The following is a 12,173-nucleotide window of genomic DNA, read 5'->3' on the forward strand; positions in this document are numbered from 1 at the left end:
TATAATGCAATCAGTTAAATACAACTAAGCATGTATTCGATGGGCAGAATTTAGTAAATGGAGCCAAGACACAGTATTTAAACCAACACAACTTTAAGGAATTGACATCCTAACAAGATTTAGATTAAGAAAAATAAGCAAGGTGGTTGTTTTTTTTACCATTTCAATTCTAATACAATTCCAAAAAAAGGTAAATGTTAATGCATGGCAATGTTTATTAAACAATCACATTTCATTTAAGCATAAAAATGCAGCAGTCTGGAAAAGCTGCCAGAAACAATGTTTGGCTTCAGAAAAGGCAATTATGAAATTACTTCCAATAAAATTCAAACAACACTCTCTTGTCTGTTGATTAGTTGAATGCTTTAGACTGGAAGGAACAAAAGTGCAAATTAGCTGAATGTTACTTTAAAAAAAGTCTTAGTGTCCTACAAGCAATTACTGAAAGCCTCACCTTAATTTTGATGGTCAAGGAAAAAATTCTCCAATTCTTAACACAGTATAATTAACTGCAGCACATTCAAACAATATGACATTACTACTAAAAACAAAATTAATTTCAGAGTATGATTGCATTATACTGCCGGCCATCGGCACAGTTTCTCCTCATTTTTCATCCAATTTGCTTGATTTGAGATGGAACAAGATACCCTTACTCGTTAAATTGGATGAATCCTATGGAACCACAGTTGGCACCACATAAGAACATTTTCTAAAGGCTTCAAAGTGTAATTTGTACTTCAGTAATATATTATTATTGCAGGAAAAAGTAAAAGACCATATTGCAACATTCATTCTTAATCTCTATTCTGCTGGTATTTTTAACAAAAAGAGCCATTACAGAGGTTGCTCAATGATCAGCTCATCTGTTTGGTAGAAACTGAATCTGCACTTTAAGTGCACCCTACAATGAAAGATCCCAAGTAAATGGACAAGGGTGAATACATCTGATTTATGAAGAGCAAAATTGGGGAACTCAAATTAGCTGAATTTCCCAAAAGTCAATGCAATGAGGCAGTGTGACAGGGCTGGAAATAAAACCCGGGTACCTATTCAACTCCCAATTCCATATGGATATCAGTTCATCTAATGAAACAACAGAAGATCACGGATAGCTATTCACATTCTGAAAATATTCAAAGAATTTCTGAATATTTTTTTAAATGATTCCAAACAGAAACCTATTTTAAATATAGCATGGAGACATGTTCTTATATGGACAGCCACTGCTAGTAACCGAACAACTTGCTCAAATCCTGACATTCACACATTTTAAATACAGTTCATTTAAACATCAAAAATAGTGGCAATTTAAATAGAATGTGATTCTTCATTTCTTAATTTGGTAACTTGTAGAATGACACTTTTAAACTGCAACACAAAATAATGTAGCCAACAGTAACATACAGGTACACCATTTAATATTTATTATATGCATTTTATATACATTATTTTTCAACAGCTGTACTTTTGCTATGTGGTACAATCTTAAAAATTTGCTGATTCATAGTTTGTAAAACAGAAACCTTACAAAACTCATCAAAACTTGCAAACTGATCAGAAAAGTTTTGTGGAAGACTAGAAAAAATACTTTATTGTCTTAATCATGCATTACACAAACAAAATCTTTAGTTACACCATAAACTGAAGCACATCTGGAAAAAAAAATAAAAAGCAAGGAGTAACTAGTCCAAACACAGCAGATTTATGAATCTTGAATCCACTACCTTTGTATTCTATTTGAAACGCAAATAAAAATACTTTTCACTCCAAAAGTTTTGAAACAAGATTGTTTTTCTGGAATCAAATTTCACTCCAGGTATTTAACCGGAAAAAAAAACCTTGGTTTGTAATTTTAGAACTATGAAATGTCCCATTTTAGTCTATTTTAGACTGTTCAATGAGTGCCATAATAGATATACAGGGCCCTTTAACACACTACATAAAAGGATATAAAGACCAACAAAAGTGAAATAAATAACAATAGGCCATTAGCAAGATGGGTAATCCTTGATAAATAAACTCGTAAATACAGTAAGATGTACAAAATATCACATAGTGATAGGATGCCAAGATTAATTTTTAAAGAGTTCATTGAAGGGTGTTAAACCCCTCTGTGTTTCATTTAAACACACTTCTTTACAGTCCTATATTTATGAAGACAGTTATGTGATGATGATGAATTAGCATCCTTATGAAAGGACTTAGCTGAGCTGTATTAGGCAAAAGAAGGGAAGAGTGTGGTTACACAGCAGCGGGTCAGTGAGATCTCTGTTTTAGGGTTCTATAATGCAGAAAAAACATTATTGATACAATCTTGAGCACTGTTGTGACAGGCTAAATATATAAAAAGACTTATAAAAACTAGAATTTTATCCAAACATTTTGTGCAACTAATGCTAAAATATTTTAAGTTAAATTTCCTTTTCTTTAAAGCAAAATAAAAGTTTAAAAGGGGAATCTGTGGCATTCAACTGATAAACAGATGATCACTAAGAGATGAAAAGAAAGCTACTCTTGGAGCTCACTTCCCCCCACAAGAGCACCACATTCCTAACCCTAAGGCAGCACACAGAGTCCAAAATAAAAGTCTTTTGTAAGATCAGACTCCACGTTCGCTTAAAGACACCTAAAGAACAGACATACGCTCAGTTCATATCCAGTCAAGGCTACAAATACTGGTTGTCTTTTTTTTTTTTTTTTCTCCTCAAAAATACAGTAATTACAGTTAAATGAATGAGCCTGACATTATTCAAGATGCGGTGACTTTTCACCAACTTATACCTGCCCCACATACAGCCTTTGCCCAGGCAGATCAAATGTAGTGTCTTATCAGTAACCTTTATCATTGATGGCAGTGACGCATTCCCTCTTTTTTGTCCAAGCAGACCTGCTATTATACTGCAGGTTTGTTTTGCTATGTCACACAAACACTTTGGCAAGGGCATCAGCTCCTGCACTGGCAATATATGCTTTTGATGGATGAAATGCTACATCATAAATTGATTCATCCAACTTTTTCCTATGGGCTGTTATTTCTTGTACACATGTCTTGCTGTCTAAATTCCATAATCTAATGGAACAGTCATGGCCTGTGTAGAAAGAAAATATACAGCATTAGGCTTGCAAAAACTTTAAATGTTATATACACACGATTGCTAAATGATAAAAAAATTGTTAAACTTACTTCCAGACATCAAATAGATTCCATTAGGATCTACTGCTAGACTTGTTACAGCATCCAAGTGAGCAACCATAGAATGGATCATTTTACCTACAAGCAAAAAAGAGTAAGTTTCCCATAATTTATCTTCACCCTTTTTGGCAGAATCACCCTTTTTGGAATGTGCCAACGGGTAGCAGAAAAACAATACAGAGTTTATTAAGTATATAGCCTTAAATCTGACCATGTTTGGTACACATTGTAAACATTTAAGTTGTAAAAATAACAACCTAAAAGATGTCTGATGGCAGACAGTAGTGGGTTTGGGTATCTTGCAAGTAGGTGCTTTCACATTACAAATACCATGTCTGCAAATGTTGGTCACCTTCTTTTTGGCAGTTACAGCAAGAACATCACCAATTAAGTAGGTCTGGCTGGCAACTACATTCTTACACTATTTGGGCTACAAAGCCTGAAAGTCAAGACCACATTTTATACAAAAAAGTATTTTTATTGGAGTTTAACAAAAAAAAAAAAAAAAAAAAAAAAATACAGCAGGCAATTTAAAAGTAGCTCAGTTTGTCACAAATCAGACCATTCCAATAAAAGCATATGGAAATCCTCTAGTGTTATACTTTTGATTTCCAGCTTCCAACTGAAGGCAGAATATGAAAAAATTGGGAAATGTGGAAAGTAAAGGTGGCTGTCTTTCTTTTGGGAATATTTAGATCTCATTTATCATTTCTGATAGCTGTGTGTGCACATGAGGAGAAAGAGGAGGGGAAATAAAATAATGTTTTAAAATAATTTTCACAATATTTTCAAAATGATTGCAAATATCCATAAAGCTGTATGTCAGACATTTGGGTATAGACACGCACATACATATATACGTATATACACACACACACTGAGATCACAGACAAAGAGAAAGTTAACATTCTACCGCATTTCCTATTTCTTGATCAAGGGTAAGAACACCTTCCGATATATGTTAGCACAAATTGCTGCATATATTTTTCTATTCCTTCTTTCATCTCATCTTTTCCTGAACTTTATCTGTTTTACAAATTGCATCAGCCATTTGGGATCAAAGGAAATCCAGCATTCCCAGTAAATTAGGTTATTTTCCTTGTTTCAAAATATCTGTAAGGAAGTGACCTTCACCTTTGACATACAAGCAAATAACCAATATATGTTTAATGTCAGGGGATAGGAAAGCCTGGGAAAGAAGGCAAAATGAAAGGCAGAAGTAACATACAGATCGTACTTGGCCCTCTTTATTGAATATAATTAAAGGCTGCATTGGAAAAGTGCATCCTCTCACTACCCCAGATGCACTTGCCTGAGGCAATCTTGGATTGCTATATGACATTTTAGACATAATTGCAAAGGTTGAAGCTGGTGTCTACTGGTTTACAAAGATCTGAGAACAGCAGAGACTCCCTATGCCTAAAGAAGGGTGCTTGTGCCAGAAAGTTTGCTAATAACTTTTTTCCAATTTATCAGTTGGTCTAATAAAAGATACTACATCTACCCAAAGAAGCTTTCCTGCCTAAATAATTTTTTGACATTTCGACAACTATACTTACAAAATTCACTGGATCTGAGGAAGTAGGCTATACCCTGTGAAAGTTCCTGCCTCTCTAAACTAGTTAATCTCTAAGGAACAATTACATCCTGCATTATGTCTGTACTTAAAAAGAAACTGTCTGACCATGGACCAGTGACTGCTGCCAGAGAACAGCTGCTATTGTCAATCTGCCAGAATGGGTGCACATCCAGGTGCTTTTGATGGTTTTAGGGCTTCACTCAGCAGTTATGCTGCCAGACTGTTGTTAAGAGTATCCTGGGAAGGAACCAATACTGAAGGGACACTAGCTGCTGTGAGTAAACTTCTCACATGTGGCTGCTCTTGGACAGCAGAAGCTACTTTATTGCACCCAGCAGACGTAATGTAACTGTTGGCAGAAAGTAAGGTTCTGCTGCTATGGAAGAGCTTTGCCTATGGATGCACTCAATTTTTGCCAGCAGGACAGTAATCAGGCTTGAGCAAGAGGATGTAAAGTATCCAACAGAGAAGCTAGTACAGAAAAAGATGCTTTATCTTCATAAAATCAGCCTAGGTGAAAGTCAGAGTGGTTATTAAAAAGGCCTCCTCCTCCACCCTCCCAAGCTATATACCACCACAAAAAAATAGCTTTACTGAGAAAAGCTGTTTTTCCACTTATAACTTGGTAACAGAACTCCCTATGAAGGACCTATCATGTTAGTAACTGAAAGAAAAATGCAACTATTACTCTAAACGACTAGAACTGCTGACAACATTACCAAGACCCTAAGAAATCCTGGGCCATCTTGATCAGGCTTATCTGTTGGGAAACCTGCCAAGAAGGTTGTAAGATGAGGCTAGTCCAGAGCAAAGACTGCAATGAATGCTGCTGCTTAAATCTTGGAATTGTGCACAGAATTACATTATAGGTTCCCTTTTAAAATCCTAATTCATAAAGATTTTTCAGAAAAATATAAACTAAAAGTGGTAAATAATTGCAAACATTAAACATACTGAAAACCTGTTTTTATAAGCACGCTTACTTTTGATTAGCTGAAACAAAGGAAAACAGGTTGCAACTATTATACTGAACTTTGTAACAATGAGAAAGTTTAAAGGTTAAATCAAAGTAGTAGTGATTTTGATTCCAAAGTTTCTCTTCAGCTTCAGTTTCATCTGAAAACTTCAACTATTCCATATATTTGAGGCACCTTTTATCATTTCCAGAGCTCAATTTTGATATGTGTGTCCATGTACAAAGATATTTCACTAATTCGTTCCAGTCTCCTGGGCCCACTTATTTCAATTTTAAGAACTGATCCTGCCACCAAGTCCCAGATTCAACTAAGAATTTCCAACAATGTACTATTAAACTGAAGAACAGAATGTTTTATATATCAAAAGTAATGATAGGCAGCATTATTTAATATGGTCATGAAAATAGCACTGAGGAAGTTACAGTATCTTATTACTAAAAGAAGCTAACTTGAAATACCAGAACAGTAATCTGGCCCTAGTATCTACTGAATTTTGTAAGCTCCTAATACCTGCAGAGATCTGCTTCATATATTACTCAGCTGTACATCACTGAACTACATTTAAATATCCTTACCCGTTTTATTGTCAAAAAATTTGATGTGTCTATCTTCATGAGCTGTAATGGTTACGGGAAGCGTGGGATGACTTACTACCCTGTTAATATGATTATTTGATTGTAAACCTGAAACAAACAGCAAAATTATAGTCACCTAATTATACTACAGTATAACCAAATCATATTTAAAAATAAATCAGTGCATTTTTTCTGAGAAGCAACATCATTTTTTTCAGATTAAAAAGCAACATTAAGAAATAAAACAATAAAAGCAAACTAGTGCAGTCTAAATAAATCACAAAGGATATGCAAATGAAAAAGACTTTAGAATTTACCAGCATTAAGTCTATACATACAATTTTTAGTAGACGTCCACTGATACTTTGGTCCGATATCAGATCGGGACCGATATAAAGAAAATTTGCTGCATCAGATATTGGCCCAATGGGGCCAATAATTTGGCCGATAAATGCCCGTGCTGCCTGCAGCTGCAGTGCAACATGGTGCAGAGCCAGCAGTGTGGAGAGCTGCCTCCAGCTGATAAGTCAGAAGGGGAGGGAAGGGGCGTGGGGGCAGATCAACACCCCTGCAGTGAGGGAGGGAGGGGGCAGGTGTTGCCCGGGAGGGAGGCATGGCTCATGGGGCGGGGGGGGGGGGGGGGTGGCGGCGGCGGCTCCAGCTGCTGCTTGCAACCCTGGAGGCGGGGGGCAGGGCGTGCCCCCCGATCCGTGCGGGGGGGGGGCTGGAGCCCGTGCTGCACAGGGCTATTCTCAGCGAGGGCTGGGCTCTGAGTGGGCACCAGCAGTGTTGGGAGGGGACTGCATCCACCCCAAATTTCACCGCAGCTCTGCTCCCAGCACTGCTGCCACAGCCAGTTGCCTGGTACTGCCTCAGCTCTTCCTAGTGCATCGTTGGAGGCAGGACATGGAGCTGGGCTGCACCTGATGGCACAGGGCTGGGAGCAGAGCTGTGGCAAAGTTTGGGATGGCTGCAGCCCCTCCCAGTGCCACTGGTGCCCACTCCGAGCCCAGCCCCTGGTGAAAAGAGCCATGCAGTGCCAGCTCCAGCCCAACCCACACAGATCTGGGAGGCACATACCCCGTCCCCCAGTGCCCTTCTGGGGTGGAAGCAGTGGCAGGAGCAGCGGCAGGAGCCCCCAGCTCCCAATGACCTGCACCTCCATCCTGTGCCCCAGCTCCACCTGGGCAGTGCCTGCTCCTGCCCCCTCCCCATCCCTCACCATAGAGGCACTGATCTGTCCCCCCCCCCCCCCCTTCCACCACACCAGACTTAGCAGCTGGAGGCAGCTGTATCAGATATTGGATTGGTACCGGCTGATATACATCTTTAAATCTTAGCTATCAGTATTGACCCCCAACATCTCTATCGGTGCACCCCTAATTTTTAGCTTTCTCTCTATCTCTATATAAAGATGCTAAGATGAAAATCATATTGGCTGGAATTTAGGGAATGATGAAAACCATTATTAATAATGACTCATTTTAAATAAAATATATATCAAGAGACAAAATGCATGATATGATCTGGCTTTATATGGCACTGATTAATATAGATGCACCTTAATCAGTTTACTGTGAGGCTAGAATTATGCAAATGGAATATAAATATGAAATATTACAGAAAGGGTGAACAGACTAAATCTTCCCTTTGGGACAGCAGTAACTGAAAAGGAGACAAATACTGAAACCTACGATAGCATTTTTGTTTATTTGTTTGTTTAAATAGACTCTCCCCCTCAAGACCTGCCAGAGCCCAAGTTTGGAGACCTTTTCAGAAGTAGTGTAAACTTTCCCTTTGTGAAAGCTTTTAACAGACAAAGCCAGGCTGTGATATTGTTCAGGGGGATTCTGCTTTATGTTTATACGCTACTCATTTTTGAAGTTATTTAGTTCTCCTGTTCGCTCTCCTGTTTTATAAGTTATTGTGTTCCCTTACTATATGCCACTCTGAGCTTTTGCTGGAAAGGAAAACATATAATTAATAAATACAATTTAAAAAAAGTCAAACAGCAGAAAGCCATCATTTATTTGGAAGAAAAGGAAATTCAAATAATTTAAATTTATTTGCAAGATTCTCTCTTCCTATGTGTTATAGAAGTCAGGGGTAACAAAGATCTGATCTGTGGAACCATATCACCCAGTCTCCGTGATGCTGGCAGTTTGGAAGAGGCCCCTATATAGGTCAGATACAGTGCCTGTGGTACCTGCTCCAGTTGGTCTGGGACTGTACCACAAGGTCCCTGCTCTGGCCAGTCCTGGTTCAAGCCACATATAGCACCATGCCAGCTGGTCTGGGGTGGACACTGTGTGAAGCATGGGTACCAGAGTGGGCACAATAGGTAGCATAGTCCTCAACCAGTCAGAGTGGACATTTGATCCAGTATGAGGTGGGAGGACCCAATCCACAGGATCAGGTGAGTTTGACACACCTGATGCAAGCATTATGTCTACTGAATCTACTTAGCGATAAAGTCTATCAAAGTACATGCTCTGAAATTTCACCTTTACTCACTGATGACTAAGCTATACATTTTTATATCCAACCCAGGAGATGCACTTCTCCCTTTAAACAGTTAAAGTATTTTATTTGGTGCCAAAAAAATGCAGCACAGAATGTGATTCTAATGTTACACTGCCTTTTTTAATAATCCAGTGTGCAGTGTTATTAGGATACCGTACAGTAAGATCTTGTGTAGATGTGCCCACTGATTCTGTAAAGTACCTTCAGAATGCAAAATTATGTATTTTGTTCTATAGTCTTTACTTCCTATGTTAACACGTTTGCAATATCTGCCTATACAGCTAATACACTCTATCCCTTTGTATTCAATTCAGGCAACTGCTTCTTGAAAGACTAGCTCTACTTTTTTCCCCTTTTAATTAACACACAGTCACTTTGGCATCTCTGGAACCATTCTAATCCTTAATACTTTAGATCGGGGCTCTCCAGATGGCGGCCTGAAAGGAGTTAATTGTTGCCCCTGGGTTCCCATCTGGGTGCCGCTCTACATGTTGCTCCAGCTGCACCGGTGGCTGGAGGCTCCAGGCTCCTGCTTTGTCCAGTGTCTCCTTCCTACCCAGGAAATGAGGCAATGCAATACAGCACAGCCTTTAGTGCCAGGGCACCCTGCAGCCCAGGGTACCCAAGTGGTATAGTGCAGCAGGGGACCTCGCAGCAAGGAAACTAAGGGTGAGTTGGGATGCTTGGGCAGTGCAGTAGGGAGTAGTGGAAGAAGGGCAAGGAACAGCAGCAGGGGGAACCCAGTACAGGGAACAGTTGCTGGGATGGGGGAAATGGAATCATGTGGTGCAGTGAGGGGGCACCTGGGTATATGGTACAGTGGGGAGGGCACAAGAAGTAGCAGCAAGGGGGTGGGGGGGAATTCCAGACACAGGCTGGGTGAGGGTGTCAGGGAGGGGAAGGGAAAGACAGCTCCCACTGGGGTGGCCTGAAGGCATGTGTCACTTAAAAGTTAGACAGCCCTGTTTTAGGTCTTTCTGGTTTCACCCAAGCCTCTGCCTTTTTTTCTTTTCTTTTTTTTTTTTTTTTGCATATAACACGAATTTTCCTCATTGGTTTCTCCAATTCTACAATTTTTGATCCATGTGTAACAACCAAGGAATTGGAGAATAAATAAATTATAATTTAATGTGTAATTTTTTTTAATTCAGAAGAGGTACAAAGCCATAAAACTGTCTGAGAACTGGGACAAAACTACTTTGTATTAACTTACCAGAGTCTACCTGTGATGAAACTGTTACCACTGAATGGGATGTTTCTAAATCATAAATGACTGTGTTGCCAGTGCTAAAAGATGCCACCATGTGAGCAGGATCACAACCTATAAAGTCAACTGATGTAGGTATTCCATGCTCTAAAAAAAGTAAGTGGAGAAAGAAAACATCAGAATAAGAAACTATGCCTTTAAAATATCATAGTCTTAAGAAGTTCAATTTATCTTTTTCAGACAGTAACTGAAGAGCATATGAAGGTTAATAAAAACACAGCAAGTAAACAAAATGCTACCCTGAATAGTGCTAATAAAGACTTTAAAAAAAAAAAAAAAGATAGCTAAAATCAAGTAATCCTAAATCCACTTTAAGTGCTGGCATCTAAAGCAGAGGTACAACTACCAGGCTGCTTCCAGAGCAAGTTCCCGCCTCACTTCCTAGGATCTCCAGGAGACTTGAAACTACAAAATAATCATGAGTTTGTTCTAAAAAATACTGTCAAGTGGTACCGGGTTTAGAAAAAACTAAGAAAGAAAATAATCCCTTTTCTATCACAGATTTTTCAAGCCAAAAACTAAACTTGTTTTCATGCAAACATCACACACTTACCCTTTTCTCCATTGTAAGTGCAAATACATGGCAATTTTTCTGGTGGATTCCATAATCTAATAGTGCCATCTGCTGAGCAAGATAGTAAATTATTCTTTATACCATTGTAAGCAAGACCCCAGACTGCATCTGTGTGACCAAATAATGTGCCAGCTAGAACATTTGGCTCTGGGAAAGAAAAAAAATAGAGGAACATTTTTAGATGTTAAGTTTTAATGAAAAAGGAGAAACAATCAATACATTAAAATTTCTCCCTTCTACGTGAGAACAAGCAGTTCTAAAGATAATCACAAAAAACATTCCAGATTTTTCAATATTAAGTATAGTAATAGAATACTGTGCATAATATCAATCCAGTAAAAATCATGAAGAGAAAATCTACTGCAGGAACAAAAAATGAACCTGGAAATGAGAGAATCCTGAACTAAACTGTATTGGAAAAATAAAATAGGATCCAGAGCAGATACCTGCAATAAACATGCGTTTATTTAGTTGTTCTAGATTCATTAGGTTGGGAATCTGTCTTCAGTCTTGTTATGTTCTACAGAAAAAGGCAATCTATTTCAGAGGATACTTCAAACAAGTCAATGCAAGTGAATTCAGTCTTTATTGAAAGCATTAATATTGTTAATCTTTTCTAAAATCACTGGTGATATGATTCACCTGAAACTAATTTAGAGTTTTAAAAAACCAGAGCTAGCCATATGATAAAACTAGACATTGGTTCTTCATAGGCACTGATCTTTACTATAATATAAATCCAAATTTCCAGGATGAAGACATATCAGTTATTGCAATGAGAAATGAATAAATTGGAATTAAACTAATTTTAAAATTATACAACTTGAAACTAAGAAGCCAAGAGAAGATGGACAGCCACAAAATTGGCTCCTACCCTGGGGGTCTTTAAGAGGAGGCTAGACAAACACCTTGCTGGGGTCATTTGATCACAGTACTTTTTCCTGTCACAGCAGGGGGTCGGACTTGATGATCTGCTCAGGTCCCTTCCGACCCTACTTACTATGAAACTAGGAAAATTCTCTCCTCCCCACTGCAGCTTCAATGGAGTGCCCAGATGTAAGAAAGCATAGAAGCTGAGCCAGCCCCCTTTTTTTTTTTTTTTTTAGGAATAGGGAGAAAGAAGGTTGCAGCTTAAGAAGGTACTTCTTCCATAGTCTCCCTTTTCACATGTGCAACAGTCATACCCGCAAACGGCAGTGTTCTTCAAAAATCTTTTTCTTCAGGATGCTTTCTTGTTCCAAATTTTTGGAGGGCACTTTCTTCCAATCCCATATGCATTTTAAGAAAGGTTTGTCCTGTCCCTTCCTCTCCTAAATATAAGCAAACCTGAAGAAGCTTTCTTGACTTCATGGTTGCCTAGTCTGTGCACTTAGTGCTGTACACTTTCCCTGTATTGACATGAAACCCTGAAAGGCTCCCTTAGACATTCTTATAAGGAAGTGCTGATCTGTTCTGAGGAGTTTCTTGGGTAACATCCTTTCT

At 38.5% G+C, this 12,173-nt stretch overlaps 1 protein-coding gene across 3 annotated transcripts in view; it reads right to left on the bottom strand.

The window, feature by feature from the left end:
- Positions 1-1,404: 1,404 nt before the first annotated feature.
- Positions 1,405-12,173, bottom strand: part of STRN3 (striatin 3) — a 117,785-nt gene continuing 107,016 nt past the window's right edge. For all 3 annotated transcript variants that reach the window (XM_090033548.1, XM_090033549.1, XM_090033550.1), the window contains 5 exons: positions 10,671-10,838; positions 10,064-10,204; positions 6,328-6,435; positions 3,188-3,274; positions 1,405-3,092 (listed from right to left, as the gene is read on the bottom strand). In XM_090033548.1, the coding sequence (XP_089889674.1) occupies positions 2,923-3,092; positions 3,188-3,274; positions 6,328-6,435; positions 10,064-10,204; positions 10,671-10,838 (674 nt within the window). In that variant the 3' untranslated portion in view covers positions 1,405-2,922. The remainder of the gene's footprint in view (positions 3,093-3,187; positions 3,275-6,327; positions 6,436-10,063; positions 10,205-10,670; positions 10,839-12,173) is intronic.

This window comes from Crocodylus siamensis, chromosome 2 (genome assembly GCF_052110815.1).
Source record: "Crocodylus siamensis isolate JL-2025a chromosome 2, ASM5211081v1, whole genome shotgun sequence".
NCBI classification, from domain to species: Eukaryota; Metazoa; Chordata; order Crocodylia; family Crocodylidae; genus Crocodylus; species Crocodylus siamensis.